This window comes from Coregonus clupeaformis, unplaced genomic scaffold (assembly GCF_020615455.1).
Source record: "Coregonus clupeaformis isolate EN_2021a unplaced genomic scaffold, ASM2061545v1 scaf0510, whole genome shotgun sequence".
Classification (NCBI taxonomy): domain Eukaryota; kingdom Metazoa; phylum Chordata; class Actinopteri; order Salmoniformes; family Salmonidae; genus Coregonus; species Coregonus clupeaformis.
Window position 1 is genome coordinate 205,001 of NW_025533965.1, and position 15,000 is coordinate 220,000.

Below are 15,000 nucleotides of genomic sequence, written 5' to 3' on the forward strand. Positions count from 1 at the left end.
GGCAAAACTGCTCCAGCTCCTTCAAGTTGGATGGGTTCCGCTGGTGTACAGCAATCTTTAAGTCATACCACAGATTCTCAATTGGATTGAGGTCTGGGATTTGACTAGGCCATTCCAAGACAGTTAAATGTTTTCCCTTAAACCACTCAAGTGTTGCTTTAGCAGTATGCATAGGGTCATTGTCCTGCTGGAAGGTGAACCTCTGTCCCAGTCTCAAATCTCTGGAAGACTGAAACAGGATTCCCTAAAAGATTTCCCTATATTTAGCGCCATCCATCCATTCCTTCAATTCTGACCAGTTTCCCAGTCCCTGCAGATGAAAAACATCCCCACAGCATGATGCTGCCACCACCATGCTTCACTGTGGGGATGGTGTTCTCAGGGTGATGAGAGGTGTTGGGTTTGCGCCAGACATAGGATTTTCCTTGAAGGCCAAAAAGCTCAATTTTAGTTCCATCTGACCAGAGTACCTTCTTCCATATGATTGGGGAGTCTCCCACATGGCTTTGGTGAACACCCACACCTTACTTTTTTCCTTGTTCTACTGATAACTTGTTTCTTATAGCTCTGACTCTACTGATAACTGTACTTTCTAATATGTTATATGTATTTGTCCCACCTAGCTGTCTTAAGATGAATGCACTAACTGGAAGTCGCAATGGATAAGAGTGTCTGCTAAATGACTAACATGTAAAGTGTGTGTGTTTGTACCAGATGCTGTTGTGGTCAGCGTAGATGTCCTTGGGTTGGTACAGCTGTCCATCATGCAGGCAGGAGCAGAGGTCAGGGGTCACACAAGCCCCTGTGTCGCTAAGGTAATGGCCGGGGGGGCAGAAGCACCCCTCCTCACACCCCTCCTCCCCCCCGCAGCCAGGCTCCGCCCCCGACAGAGAACGACATGATCGCTCACACACACTGCCACATGCCTTGTACAACTGGCCCACCGGACAATGCATGGCTGAAGCACGCTCACACACACAGAGAGAGAGAGAGTGAGAGAAAGAGTTATGAATGATACATACAACAACTCAGATGGAGAATAGGTGTTCCCAAGGGTCTGTGCTGGGCCCTCCACTGTGTGTGTGTGTGTTACCGCAGCGTTCATGTGTCCTCCAGGTCAGTAGAACTCCCCTAGACGAGCAGGCAGCAGCGTAGGAGGTCAGAGCGGAACACAGACATTCCTCCCCATCAGAACACGCGCACACGTCGTAACGACAGAACCGCAGGAAGGGGAGGGGATTCACCAGGAAGTGACACGCTACAAACACCTCTGACATTATCATCCCACACGCCTCCTCCGCGAAACGCACTACAGGGAGAGATACACACTGAACTAAACTACAGGGAGAGAGAGGAGACACACTGAACTAAACTACAGGGAGAGAGAGGAGACACACTGAACTAAACTACAGGGAGAGAGAGGAGACACACTGAACTAAACTACAGGGAGAGAGAGGAGACACACTGAACTAAACTACAGGGAGAGAGAGGAGACACACTGAACTAAACTACAGGGAGAGAGAGGAGACACACTGAACTAAACTACAGGGAGAGAGAGGAGACACACTGAACTAAACTACAGGGAGAGAGAGGAGACACACTGAACTAAACTACAGGGAGAGAGAGGGGACACACTGAACTAAACTACAGGGAGAGAGAGGGGACACACTGAACTAAACTGATACACATTGTGTGTGTGTGTGTGTGTGTGTGTGTGTGTGTGTGTGTGTGTGTGTGTGTGTGTGTGTGTGTGTGTACCTCTCTTGGGGTTGAGGGAGCAGGGGTCAGTGTCCGGTCGATGGGCAGAGTCACAGTCTCCGTTGATCCTCCATGATTGGCCAAATGCCTGTGGCCCCGCCTCCACCAGTCCGGCGGCAGACAGGAAGTCATCACCTTGGTTACCGTTGTAGTTGCCACAGAGACCGCAGGTATGCCCAGCCCATACAGGACCCAGCTGGATGGCGGTACCATGGTTACCAAGGTTACAACAGTTACTAAGGTTACCAAGGTTACACACACACTATACATGTTACAAATAATAAGCCCCGCCCACTCACCTTCAGCAGCACGCGGCCCCGCCCATCCCAGTCCAGACGCAGGTTGTCTCCAAAGAGAACACGCGCTCCAGACTGCACTGTCTTCTGGACACGCAGATGACCTACACACACACACACATTACCCGCAAACTCTCTATCATTTGCTTGTGTGTGTGTGTGTGTGTGTGTGTGTGTGTGTGTGTGTGTGTGTGCGAGTGTGTGTGTGTACCATGGTTGAGAGGTGTCTGTATGTCCATGTTGTTGACAGAGACCACTCCTCCATGCTTCAGCTTCACTGTCATCCCCTCCAGTGGTGGCAGACTGAGAGTTACTGAGCGCGTGCAGACCGCATCCTGCTCATCTGCACACTGAAACACACAGAGCCAAGATGGAGGACAAAACACTCTGAAACACAGTGGAGGACTGGGACACACGGAAATACACAGAGCCACTATGGTGGACAGAGTAATACAGCACACTGAAACAAAGAGAGCCACAATGGAGGACAGAGAACTGTACTGTACAGCACATTGAAACACACAGAGCCACAATGGAGGACAGAGACACACTGAAACACACAAAGCTAAATGGAGGACAAAGAATAATACAGCGCACTAAAACACATGGAGAAGAAATGGAGGACAGAGACACACTGAAACACACAGACGCACAATGACAGAATGATACAAAATGAACCATAATGGAGGACACAGCTGAGTAAAATAGAGAATAAGATCCATAATGGATGACATAGTTGAGTTATAATACAGAATAATATCGATTTGTTGAGTTAAAATCGAGAATAAGATCCATAATGGAGGACAAAGTTGAGTTATAATAGAGAATAAGATCCATAATGGAGGAAATAGTTGAATTATAATAGAGAAAATAATCCATAATGGAGGAAATAGTTGAGTTACAAAAGATAATAAGATCCATAATGGAGGACATAGTTGAGTTATAATAGAGAATAAGATCCATCATGGAGGACATAGTTGAGTTATAATAGAGAATATAATCAACAATGGAGGATACATTTTAGTTAAAATAGAGAATAAGATCCATAACGGAGGACATAGATGAGTTAAAATAGAGAATAAGATCCATAACAGAGGACATAGATGAGTTATAATAGAGAATAAGATCCATAATGGAGGACATAGTTGAGTTATAATAGAGAATAAGATCCATAATGGAGGACATAGTTGAGTTATAATAGAGAATAAGATCCATAATGGAGGACATAGTTGAGTTATAATAGAGAATAAGATCCATAATGGAGGACATAGTTGAGTTATAATAGAGAATAAGATCCATAATGGAGGACATAGTTGAGCTATAATAGAGAAAATAATCCATAATGGAGGAAATAGTTGAGTTAAAAAAGATAATATAATCAATAACGGATTACATAGATGAGTTATAATAGAGAATAATGTCCATAATGGAGGACATATTTGATTTATAATAGAGAATAAGATTCATCATTCAGGACTAAGTTTAGTTATAATAGAGAAAATATCCACAATGGAATACATAGTTGAGTTTTAATAGAGAATAAAATCCATAATGGAGGACACATCTGAGTTATAATAGAGAATATGATCCATAGTGGAGGATATAGTTGAGTTATAATAGAGACTAAGATCCATGATGGAGGACATTGTTGCTTTATAATGGAGAATAAGTCATTAAAATGGGGTCATTTAAAATGTACACTACCAGTCAAAAGTTTGGACATACCTACTCATTCAAGGTTTTTCTTTATTTTTACTATTTTTTACAGTGGTGAAAAAAAGTATTTAGTCAGCCACCAATTGTGCAAGTTCTCCCACTTAAAAAGATGAGAGAGGCCTGTAACTTCCATCATAGGTACACATCAACTATGACAGACAAAATGAGAAAAAAAATCCAGAAAATCACATTGTGTCACGATCGTCAGGGAGAGACCAAGGCGCAGCGTTGAATGCGAACATTATATTTATTAGAATGATCACACGATCAAAATAACAGACGAAAACGTGATGTCTCTGGTTACATAAACAAACCAAATAAGAACAAGAAACCACAAACACAAAGTGAAAGACAGACAGTTAAATATGGCTCCCAATCAGAGACAACCAGCTGACACTCGTTGCCTCTGATTGGGAGTCACTCAGGCCAACATAGAAATACAAACATAGAATTACACACCCTGGCTCAACATAACAGTGTCCCCAGAGCCAGGGCGTGACACATTGTAGGATTTTTAATGAATTTATTTGCAAATTATGGTGGAAAATAAGTATTTGGTCAATAACAAAAGTTTCTCACTACTTTGTTATATACCCTTTGTTGGCAATGACACAGGTCAAACGTTTTCTGTAAGTCTTCACAAGGTTTTCACACACTGTTGCTGGTATTTTGGCCCATTCCTCCATGCAGATCTCCTCTTGAGCAGTTATGTTTTGGGGCTGTCGCTGGGCAACACGGACTTTCAACACGGACTTTCAGTGGCTAGGCCACTCCAGGACCTTGAAATGATTCTTACGAAGCCACTCCTTCGTTGCCCGGGCGGTGTGTTTGGGATCATTGTCATGCTGAAAGACCCAGCCACGTTTCATCTTCAATGCCCTTGCTGATGGAAGGAGGTTTTCACTCAAAATCTCACGATACATGGCCCCATTCATTCTTTCCTTTACACGGATCAGTCGTCCTGGTCCCTTTGCAGAAAAACAGCCCCAAAGCATGATGTTTCCACCCCCATGCTTCACAGTAGATATGGTGTTGTTTGGATGCAACTCAGCCATCTTTGTCCTCCAAACACGACGAGTTGAGTTTTTACCAAAAAGTTCTATTTTGGTTTCATCTGACCATATGACATTCTCCCAATCCTCTTCTGGATCATCCAAATGCATTCTAGCAAACTTCAGACGGGCCTGGACATGTACTGGCTTAAGCAGGGGGACACATCTGGAACTGCAGGATTTGAGTCCCTGGCGGCGTAGTGTGTTATTGATGGTAGGCTTTGTTACTTTGGTCCCAGCTCTCTGCAGGTCATTCACTAGGTCCCCCCGTGTGGTTCTGGGATTTTTGCTCACCGTTCTTGTGATCATTTTGACCCCACGGGGTGAGATCTTGCGTGGAGCCCCAGATCGAGGGAGATTATCAGTGGTCTTGTATGTCTTCCATTTCCTAATAATTGCTCCCACAGTTGATTTCTTCAAACCAAGCTGCTTACCTATTGCAGATTCAGTCTTCCCAGCCTGGTTCAGGTCTACAATTTTGTTTCTGGTGTCCTTTGACAGCTCTTTGGTCTTGGCCATAGTGGAGTTTGGAGTGTGACTGTTTGAGGTTGTGGACAGGTGTCTTTTATACTGATAACAAAGTTCAAACAGGTGCCATTAATACAGGTAACGAGTGGAGGACAGAGGAGCCTCTTAAAGAAGAAGTTACAGGTCTGTGAGAGCCAGAAATCTTGCTTGTTTGTAGGTGACCAAATACTTATTTTCCACCATAATTTGCAAATAAATTCATTAAAAATCCTACAATGTGATTTTCTGGATATTTTTTTCTAATTTTGTCTGTCATAGTTGACGTGTACCTATGATGAAAATTACAGGCCTCTCTCATCTTTTTAAGTGGGAGAAATTGCACAATTGGTGGCTGGCTAAATACTTTTTTTCCCCACTGTACATTCTAGAATAATAGTGAAGACATCAAAACTATGAAATAAGACATATGGAATCATGTAGTAACCAAAATATATTTTATATATTGACATTTTTTAAATAGGCACCCTTGATGATATCTTTGCACACACTTGGCATTCTCTCAACCAGCTTCATGATGTAGTCACCTGGAATGCATTTTAATGAACAGGTGTGCCTTCTTAAAAGTTAATTTGTGGAATTTATTTTCATCTTAATGCGTTTGAGCCAATCAGTTGTGTTGTGACAAGGTAGGGAGGTATACAGAAGATAGCCCTATTTGGTAAAATACCAAGTCCATATTGTGGCAAGAACAGCTCAAATAAGCACGAAGGTCAGTCAATATGGAACATTTCAAGAACTTTGAAAGATTCTTCAAGTGCAGTCGCAACAACCATCAAGCACTATGGCTCTCATGAGGACCGCCACAGGAATGGAAGACCCAGAGTTACCTCTGCTGCTGAGGATAAGTTCGTTAGAGTTACCAGCCTCATAAACTGCATCCCAAATAAATGCTTCACAGAGTTCAAGTAACAGACACATCTCAACATCAACTGTTCAGAGGGGACTGTGAATCAGGCCTTCATGAATTGCTGCAAATAAACCACTACTAAAGGACACCAATAAGAAGAAGAGACTTGATTGGGCCAATTAACACAAGCAATGGACATTAGACCGGTGGACATTTCTCCTTTGGTCTGGAGTCCAAATTTGAGATTTTTGTTCCAACCACTGTGTCTTTGTGAGACGTGGTGTGGGTGAACAGATGATCTCCGCATGTGTAGTTCCCATCGTAAAGCATGGAGGAAGAGGTGTTATGGTGTGGGGGTGCTTTGCTGGTGACACGGTCTGTAGCTCAGCTGGTAGAGCACGGCGCTTGTAACGCCAAGGTAGTGGGTTCGATCCCCGGGACCACCCATACACAAAAATGTATGCACGCATGACTGTAAGTCGCTTTGGATAAAAGCGTCTGCTAAATGGCATATTATTATTATTATTTATTTAGAATTCAAGGCACACTTAAGCAACATGGCTACCACAGGATTCTGCAGCGATATGCCATCCCATCTGGTTTGGGCTTAGTGGGACTATCATTTGTTTTTCAACAGGACAATTACCCAACACACCTCCAGGCTGTGTAAGGGCTATTTGACCAAGAAGGAGAGTGATGGTATGCTGCATAAGATGACTTGGCCTCCACAATCCCCCGACCTCAACCCAATTGAGATGGTTTGGGATGAGTCGGACGGCAGAGTGAAAGAAAAGCAGCCAACAAGCATATGTGGGAACTCCTTCAAGACTGTTGGAAAAGCATTCCTCATGAAGCTGGTTGAGAGAATGCCAAGAGTGTGCAAAGCTGTCACCAAGGCAAAGGGTGGCTATTTGTTTAACACTTTTTTGGTTACTACATGATTCCATATGTGTTATTTCATAGTTTTGATATCTTCACTATTATTCTACAATGTAGAAAATAGTAAAAATAAAGAAAAACCCTTGAATGAGTAGGTGTGTCCAAACATTTGACTGGTTCTGTATGTAAAATTATATTTGTATTTGTGGATTAATGTACCTTTACGCAATGCCGTTTCGATTCCGAAAGAAACCCGCAATCAAAAAACCCTCATTAAAGGCTTCTGGTAGAAGTAAATTCATGCACAAATACGAATATAATTTTACATATATTTTAAACGACTCCATTTTTATGAATTTGATTATATAAACTTCAAAAACAGTCAGTGACTTGCACCAGGAAGTAGGCAGGACTTTTATATGGGATGGAAGTTTGTTACCTGAACAGTTTCTATGATGACAGAGAAGTGGTTGGCAGTGCAGTCTCTAGCCAGCAGGTACTGACAGTGGCCAGAGAAGGTAAAGAACTTGTTGTCAAACGTCTTGAAGTGAGACTGGCCCGTCACTAAGCACTCCCCTGCAAAGGGACACACAACACAGCACTGAGGGAGTGTCTGTGGGTGAGGGAATGTCTGTGGGTGAGGGTGTGTTTGTGGGTGAGGGAGTGTCTGTGGGTGAGGGAGTGTCTGTGGGTGAGGGAGTGTTTGTGGGTGAGGGAGTGTTTGTGGGTGAGGGTGTGTTCGTGGGTGAGGTAGTGTCTGTGGGTGAGGGTGTGTTTGTGTGTGAGGGAGTGTCTGTGGGTGAGGGAGTGTCTGTGGGTGAGGGTGTGTTTGTGGGTGAGGGTGTATTTGTGGGTGAGGGTGTGTTTGTGGGTGAGGGTGTGTCTGTGGGTGAGGGTGTGTTTGTGTGTGAGGGAGTGTCTGTGGGTGAGGGAGTGTTTGTGGGTGAGGGTGTGTATGTGTGTCTGTGTCTCACCAGGACAGCCTTGGTTGGTACACTCCCAGGAGCCATGTTGACAGATGCTGGAGACAGAAGAGATGAGAGAAACAGCATTAACAATCCCATCACTTAGAGGAAGACCCCATTGTCCTACTCAGATAGCATCACTAAGAGGAAGACCCCATTGTCCTACTCAGATAGCATCACTTAGAGGAAGACCCCATTGTCCTACTCAGATAGCATCACTTAGAGGAAGACCCCATTGTCCTACTCAGATAGCATCACTAAGAGGAAGACCCCATTGTCCTACTCAGATAGCATCACTAAGAGGAAGACCCCATTGTCCTACTCAGATAGCATCACTAAGAGGAAGACCCCATTGTCCTACTCAGATAGCATCACTAAGAGGAAGACCCCATTGTCCTACTCAGATATCATCACTTAGAGGAAGACCCCATTGTCCTACTCAGATAGCATCACTAAGAGGAAGACCCCATTGTCCCACTCAGATAGCATCACATCTTTGTCTGTGTGTGTACCAGGTGTTGCAGTTTTGTGAGATCTTGGAGCCGGGAGGGAAGTGTTGACCCATGTGAACACAGGAACAGTGAGACACCTCCACACAGAGACCACCATCCAGCACCTTACCCACTGAAACAGAGAGAGAGAGAGAGAGAGAGAGTCAACACCTTAGCCACTGACACACAGAGAGAGACAGAGAGAGATAATTCACACCTTACACACTGACAAATAGAGAGAGAGAGACAGAGAGAGTTAATTCACACCTTACACACTGACAAAGAGAGAGAGTTAACACCTTACCCACTGACACACAGAGAGAGATAGTTAACACCTTACCCACTGACACACAGAGAGAGAGAGAGTCAACACCTTACCCACTGACACACAGAGAGAGAGACAGAGAGAGATAATTCACACCTTACACACTGACAAATAGAGAGAGTTAACACCTTACCCACTGACACACAGAGAGAGAGAGTTAACACCTTACCCATTGACACACAGAGAGAGAGAGAGAGAGAGAGAGAGAGAGAGAGAGAGAGAGAGAGAGTTAATTCCCTACCCACTGACACAGAGAGAGAGAGAGAGAGAGAGAGAGCGAGAGAGAGAGAGAGAGAAAGTAGTTAATTCCCTACCCACTGACACAGAGAGAGAGAGAGAGAGAGAGAGAGAGAGAGAGAGAGAGAGAGAGAGAGAGTTAATTACCTACCCACTGACACAGAGAGAGAGAGAGAGAGAGAGAGAGAGAGAGAGATAATTCACACCTTACCCACTGACAAAGAGAGAGAGTTAACACCTTACCCACTGACACACAGAGAGAGTTAACACCTTACCCACTGACACACAGAGAGAGTTAACACCTTACCCACTGACACACAGAGTTAGAGAGAGTTAACACACACATTTCGTACTGTTTGGGTGCTGTACATACCGGGGCAGCTGCAGCCGTCCACACATTCCTCTTTACAGACCTCCTGAATGTTGAGACTCTGACAGGTGGTTGAGCAAGATCTGGAACACTCACTGTAATGCATTCCTATTGGACACCTGGGGGCTGCACACACAACATACATTTACTAACCCTAACCCTATTGGACACCTGGGGGCTGCACACACAACATACATTTACTAACCCTAACCCTATTGGACACCTGGGGGCTGCACACACAACATACATTTACTAACCCTAACCCTATTGGACACCTGGGGGGCCACACAACACACATTTACTAACCCTAACCCTATTGGACACCTGGGGGCTACACACACAACATACATTTACTAACCCTAACCCTATTGGACACCTGGGGGCTGCACACACAACATACATTTACTAACCCTAACCCTATTGGACACCTGGGGGCTGCACACACAACATACATTTACTAACCCTAACCCTATTGGACACCTGGGGGCTACACACAACATACATACATGTGTTATTTTCTCCAGTTCCACATTATTTACCTTGAGAAGTAGTGCACCAAACGTCTTAGCTAGATGGAAAATTGCCCGACTAAGAACTCCTCTGCAATAACATCAAAATTAATTAGAGATGTATTGATTCATCTTAGATTAATTCTGACTTATTTTGGGGAAGTGTTACTGGCTCTGTTGTTGCTATGGTGTCTCAAGTAGGGCAGAAAAACAACTGTAATATTACCGCTTTTTTCTTGTTTTTTAAGCAAAATCTTTAGGGTTAGGGTTAAGGTCTTTAGGGAGTCTGCAGGTCTTTAGGGAGTCTGCAGGTCTTTAGGGAGTCTGCAGGTCTTTAGGGAGTCTGCAGGTCTTTAGGGAGTCTGCAGGTCTTTAGGGAGTCTGCAGGTCTTTAGGGAGTCTGCAGGTCTTTAGGGAGTCTGCAGGTCTTTAGGGAGTATGCAAGCACAGACGTTCGCTTCACCTAGCCGAGTTCTGCTAGGAGCAAACCAATCCTATCTATGTGGATGCATTAATTATATGAAGTATCAGTAGGTGTTCCTCAGGGTTGGGTCATAGGACCCTGCTGTTGTCTACAACAAAAATATTTACCTGAAGGGTATTTCACCAAGCCAGCTACAGAATCCTCCTAAAGGTCTGAAGCCAGCTACAGAATCCTCCTAAAGGTCTAAAGCCAACTACAGAATCCTCCTAAAGGTCTAAAGCCAACTACAGAATCCTCCTAAAGGTCTGAAGCCAACTACAGAATCCTCCTAAAGGTCTGAAGCCAACTACAGAATCCTCCTAAAGGTCTGAAGCCAACTACAGAATCCTCCTAAAGGTCTGAAGCCAACTACAGAATCCTCCTAAAGGTCTGAAGCCAACTACAGAATCCTCCTAAAGGTCTAAAGCCAACTACAGAATCCTCCTAAAGGTCTGAAGCCAACTACAGAATCCTCCTAAAGATCTAAAGCCAACTACAGAATCCTCCTAAAGGTCTGAAGCCAACTACATTAAGCTATTAATGGTCTGAAGCCAGCTACAGAATCCTCCTAAAGGTCTGAAGCCAACCAGACTCCTCCTAAAGGTCTGAAGCCAGCTACAGAATCCTCCTAAAGGTCTAAAGCCAACTACAGAAAGCTATTAATGGTCTGAAGCCAGCTACAGAATCCTCCTAAAGGTCTAAAGCCAACTACAGCAAGCTATTAATGGTCTGAAGCCAGCTACAGAATCCTCCTAAAGGTCTGAAGCCAGCTACAGAATCCTCCTAAAGGTCTGAAGCCAACTACAGAATCCTCCTAAAGGTCTGAAGCCAGCTACAGAATCCTCCTAAAGGTCTGAAGCCAACTACAGACTCCTCCTAAAGGTCTGAAACCAACTACAGACTCCTCCTAAAGGTCTGAAGCCAGCTACAGACTCCTCCTAAAGGTCTAAAGCCAGCTACAGAATCCTCCTAAAGGTCTGAAGCCAACTACAGACTCCTCCTAAAGGTCTGAAGCCAACTACAGACTCCTCCTAAAGGTCTGAAGCCAACTACAGACTCCTCCTAAAGGTCTGAAGCCAACTACAGAATCCTCCTAAAGGAGGTCTGAAGCCAACTACAGACTCCTCCTAAAGGTCTGAAGCCAACTACAGAATCCTCCTAAAGGTCTGAAGCCAACTACAGAATCCTCCTAAAGGTCTGAAGCCAACTACAGACTCCTCCTAAAGATCTGAAGCCAGCTACAGACTCCTCCTAAAGGTCTGAAGCCAACTACAGACTCCTCCTAAAGGTCTGAAGCCAACTACAGACTCCTCCTAAAGGTCTGAAGCCAACTACAGAATCATCCTAAAGGTCTAAAGCCAACTACAGAATCCTCCTAAAGGTCTGAAGCCAACTACATAATCCTCCTAAAGGTCTGAAGCCAACTACAGAATCATCCTAAAGGTCTGAAGCCAACTACAGAATCATCCTAAAGGTCTAAAGCCAACTACAGAATCCTCCTAAAGGTCTGAAGCCAACTACAGAATCCTCCTAAAGGTCTGAAGCCAACTACAGACTCCTCCTAAAGGTCTGAAGCCAGCTACAGAATCATCCTTAAAGGGCAATTCCACCACATTTCAACCTAATTTGTATTATCTCCAGCACAACACCAGTGTCTATATAGGTGAAAACAGTATGGTGCTGGAGATAATGAAGCCAGATACAGAACCCTCCTAAAGGTTTTGTAGAAAGAAAATGTTAAACAGATTTTTAAACACTGAGATTCGAGGGTGACATGGGGAACAAGAAAATACCCTCCCTCTGGCTAGAAACTCGTTGCAGATTTTGAAAATCACTGTTTTTTACTTTTAACCTTACACTGTGATGTCACAGAGAAGGAATTTGTAGGACCTTTCTTCTTATATGTTTAACCACAGACAATAGAAACATGCTGTTTTCATATAGGTAGACACTGGTATGGTGCTGGAGATAATGAAGCCAGCTAAAGAACCCTCCTAAAGGTCTGAAGCCAACTACAGAATCCTCCTAAAGGTCTAAAGCCAGCTACATAATCCTCCTAAAGGTCCGAAGCCAGCTACAGAATCCTCCTAAAGGTCTGAAGCCAACTACAGAATCCTCCTAAAGGTCTAAAGCCAACTACAGACTCCTCCTAAATGTCTGAAGCCAACTACAGAAGCCTCCTAAAGGTCTAAAGCCAACTACAGAATCATCCTAAAGGTCTGAAGCCAACTACAGACTCCTCCTAAAGGTCCGAAGCCAGCTACAGAATCCTCCTAAAGGTCTAAAGCCAACTACAGAATCCTCCTAAAGGTCTAAAGCCAGCTACAGAATCCTCCTAAAGGTCTAAAGCCAACCAGACTCCTCCTAAAGGTCTGAAGCCAGCTACAGAATCCTCCTAAAGGTCTGAAGCCAGCTACAGAATCCTCCTAAAGGTCTGAAGCCAGCTACAGAATCCTCCTAAACGTCTGAAGCCAACTACAGAATCCTCCTAAAGGTCTGAAGCCAGCTACAGACTCCTCCTAAAGGTCTGAAGCCAACTACAGAATCATCCTTAAAGGGCAATTCACCCACATTTCAACCTAATTTGTATTATCTCCAGCACAACACCAGTGTCTAAGGTGAAAACAGTATGGTGCTGGAGATAATGAAGCCAGATACAGAACCCTCCTAAAGGTTTTGTAGAAAGAAAATGTTAAACAGATTTTTAAACACTGAGATTCGAGGGTGACATGGGGAACAAGAAAAGACCCTCCCTCTGGCTAGAAACTTGTTGCAGATTTTGAAAATCACTGTTTTTTACTTTTAACCTTACACTGTGATGTCACAGAGAAGGAATTTGTAGGACCTTTCTTCTTATATGTTTAACCACAGACAATAGAAACATGCTGTTTTCATATATGTAGACACTGGTATGGTGATGGAGATAATGAAGCCAGCTACAGAACCCTCCTAAAGGTCTGAAGCCAACTACAGAATCCTCCTAAAGGTCTAAAGCCAGCTACAGAATCCTCCTAAAGGTCTAAAGCCAACCAGACTCCTCCTAAAGGTCTGAAGCCAGCTACAGAATCCTCCTAAAGGTCTGAAGCCAGCTACAGAATCCTCCTAAAGGTCTGAAGCCAGCTACAGAATCCTCCTAAACGTCTGAAGCCAACTACAGAATCCTCCTAAAGGTCTGAAGCCAGCTACAGACTCCTCCTAAAGGTCTGAAGCCAACTACAGAATCATCCTTAAAGGGCAATTCCACCACATTTCAACCTAATTTGTATTATCTCCAGCACAACACCAGTGTCTATATAGGTGAAAACAGTATGGTGCTGGAGATAATGAAGCCAGATACAGAACCCTCCTAAAGGTTTTGTAGAAAGAAAATGTTAAACAGATTTTTAAACACTGAGATTCGAGGGTGACATGGGGAACAAGAAAAGACCCTCCCTCTGGCTAGAAACTTGTTGCAGATTTTGAAAATCACTGTTTTTTACTTTTAACCTTACACTGTGATGTCACAGAGAAGGAATTTGTAGGACCTTTCTTCTTATATGTTTAACCACAGACAATAGAAACATGCTGTTTTCATATATGTAGACACTGGTATGGTGATGGAGATAATGAAGCCAGCTACAGAACCCTCCTAAAGGTCTGAAGCCAACTACAGAATCCTCCTAAAGGTCTAAAGCCAGCTACAGAATCCTCCTAAAGGTCTGAAGCCAACTACAGAATCCTCCTAAAGGTCTGAAGCCAACTACAGACTCCTCCTAAAGGTCTGAAGCCAACTACCGTTAACTTCATATTAGTGTTCAGACTTCATCCATGTCAAGATGGTGTTTAGTTTGCAAAAGTAGGTTTACAAAATGTAACTCCTCTGCACTGCAGACATACACCCCCAACCCGTCCCCTCCTCTCCTCTCTCTCAGAGACTCACTGCATTGGCTCTCCTCCAACCAGCCGTGCAGCACCTGGCCGTGGGCATGGCAGGTCCTGGCGAACTCCAATAGGACGTGGCAGTGGCAGTCTGGCCCTACCCCTAGCCCCTCCCCCTGGCCACAGTGACACGCCTCTTCCTCACAGAGCGACAGGAAGGCTTCTGGAGAGACCAGACTGGCACAGCGCAGGAAGACAGGAGAGGTACGCAACACACTGCACCTGGATAAAATCTAGAACACACACACACAGTTAGGACACACAGCTACATCTCCTTTTTTCTTGAAGTTCATCTTGCTACCAGACTAAAGTACATCTCAGTCAGAGGCTGTCTGTTGATAGAGGGTTAGGGTTAGGGTTAGGGTTAGGGTTAGGGTTAAGGTCTTGAAGTTCATCTTGCTACCAGACTAAAGTACATCTCAGTCAGAGGCTGTCTGTTGATAGAATGCCTGTTGGTGAATAACGTGAATTTGATTGGTCTAACGACGAGCACAGAGATCTCTCATCAGAGTGGAGAAGTGCAACTGAAGCACAGACTTAGTATGAAGCCAAACAGAAATTACAATAAGAAGTATTTTTTATTTGTTTACCAAAAACACACCAAGATGTTTTCTTTTCCCTTTTCTATTTTAATTTAACCTCTGCA

The 15,000-nt window shown here is 44.1% G+C and overlaps 1 protein-coding gene across 1 annotated transcript in view; it reads right to left on the reverse strand.

The window, feature by feature from the left end:
• Positions 1-15,000, reverse strand: part of vwf (von Willebrand factor) — a 144,478-nt gene that overhangs the window by 123,757 nt on the left and 5,721 nt on the right. Inside the window, exons 7-16 of the mRNA XM_045215775.1 lie at positions 14,356-14,587; positions 9,468-9,590; positions 8,554-8,665; positions 8,051-8,097; positions 7,516-7,652; positions 2,266-2,404; positions 2,058-2,158; positions 1,759-1,954; positions 1,094-1,309; positions 712-958 (exon numbers count right to left, since the gene is read on the reverse strand). Coding sequence (XP_045071710.1) covers positions 712-958; positions 1,094-1,309; positions 1,759-1,954; positions 2,058-2,158; positions 2,266-2,404; positions 7,516-7,652; positions 8,051-8,097; positions 8,554-8,665; positions 9,468-9,590; positions 14,356-14,587 — 1,550 coding nt within the window. The remainder of the gene's footprint in view (positions 1-711; positions 959-1,093; positions 1,310-1,758; positions 1,955-2,057; positions 2,159-2,265; positions 2,405-7,515; positions 7,653-8,050; positions 8,098-8,553; positions 8,666-9,467; positions 9,591-14,355; positions 14,588-15,000) is intronic.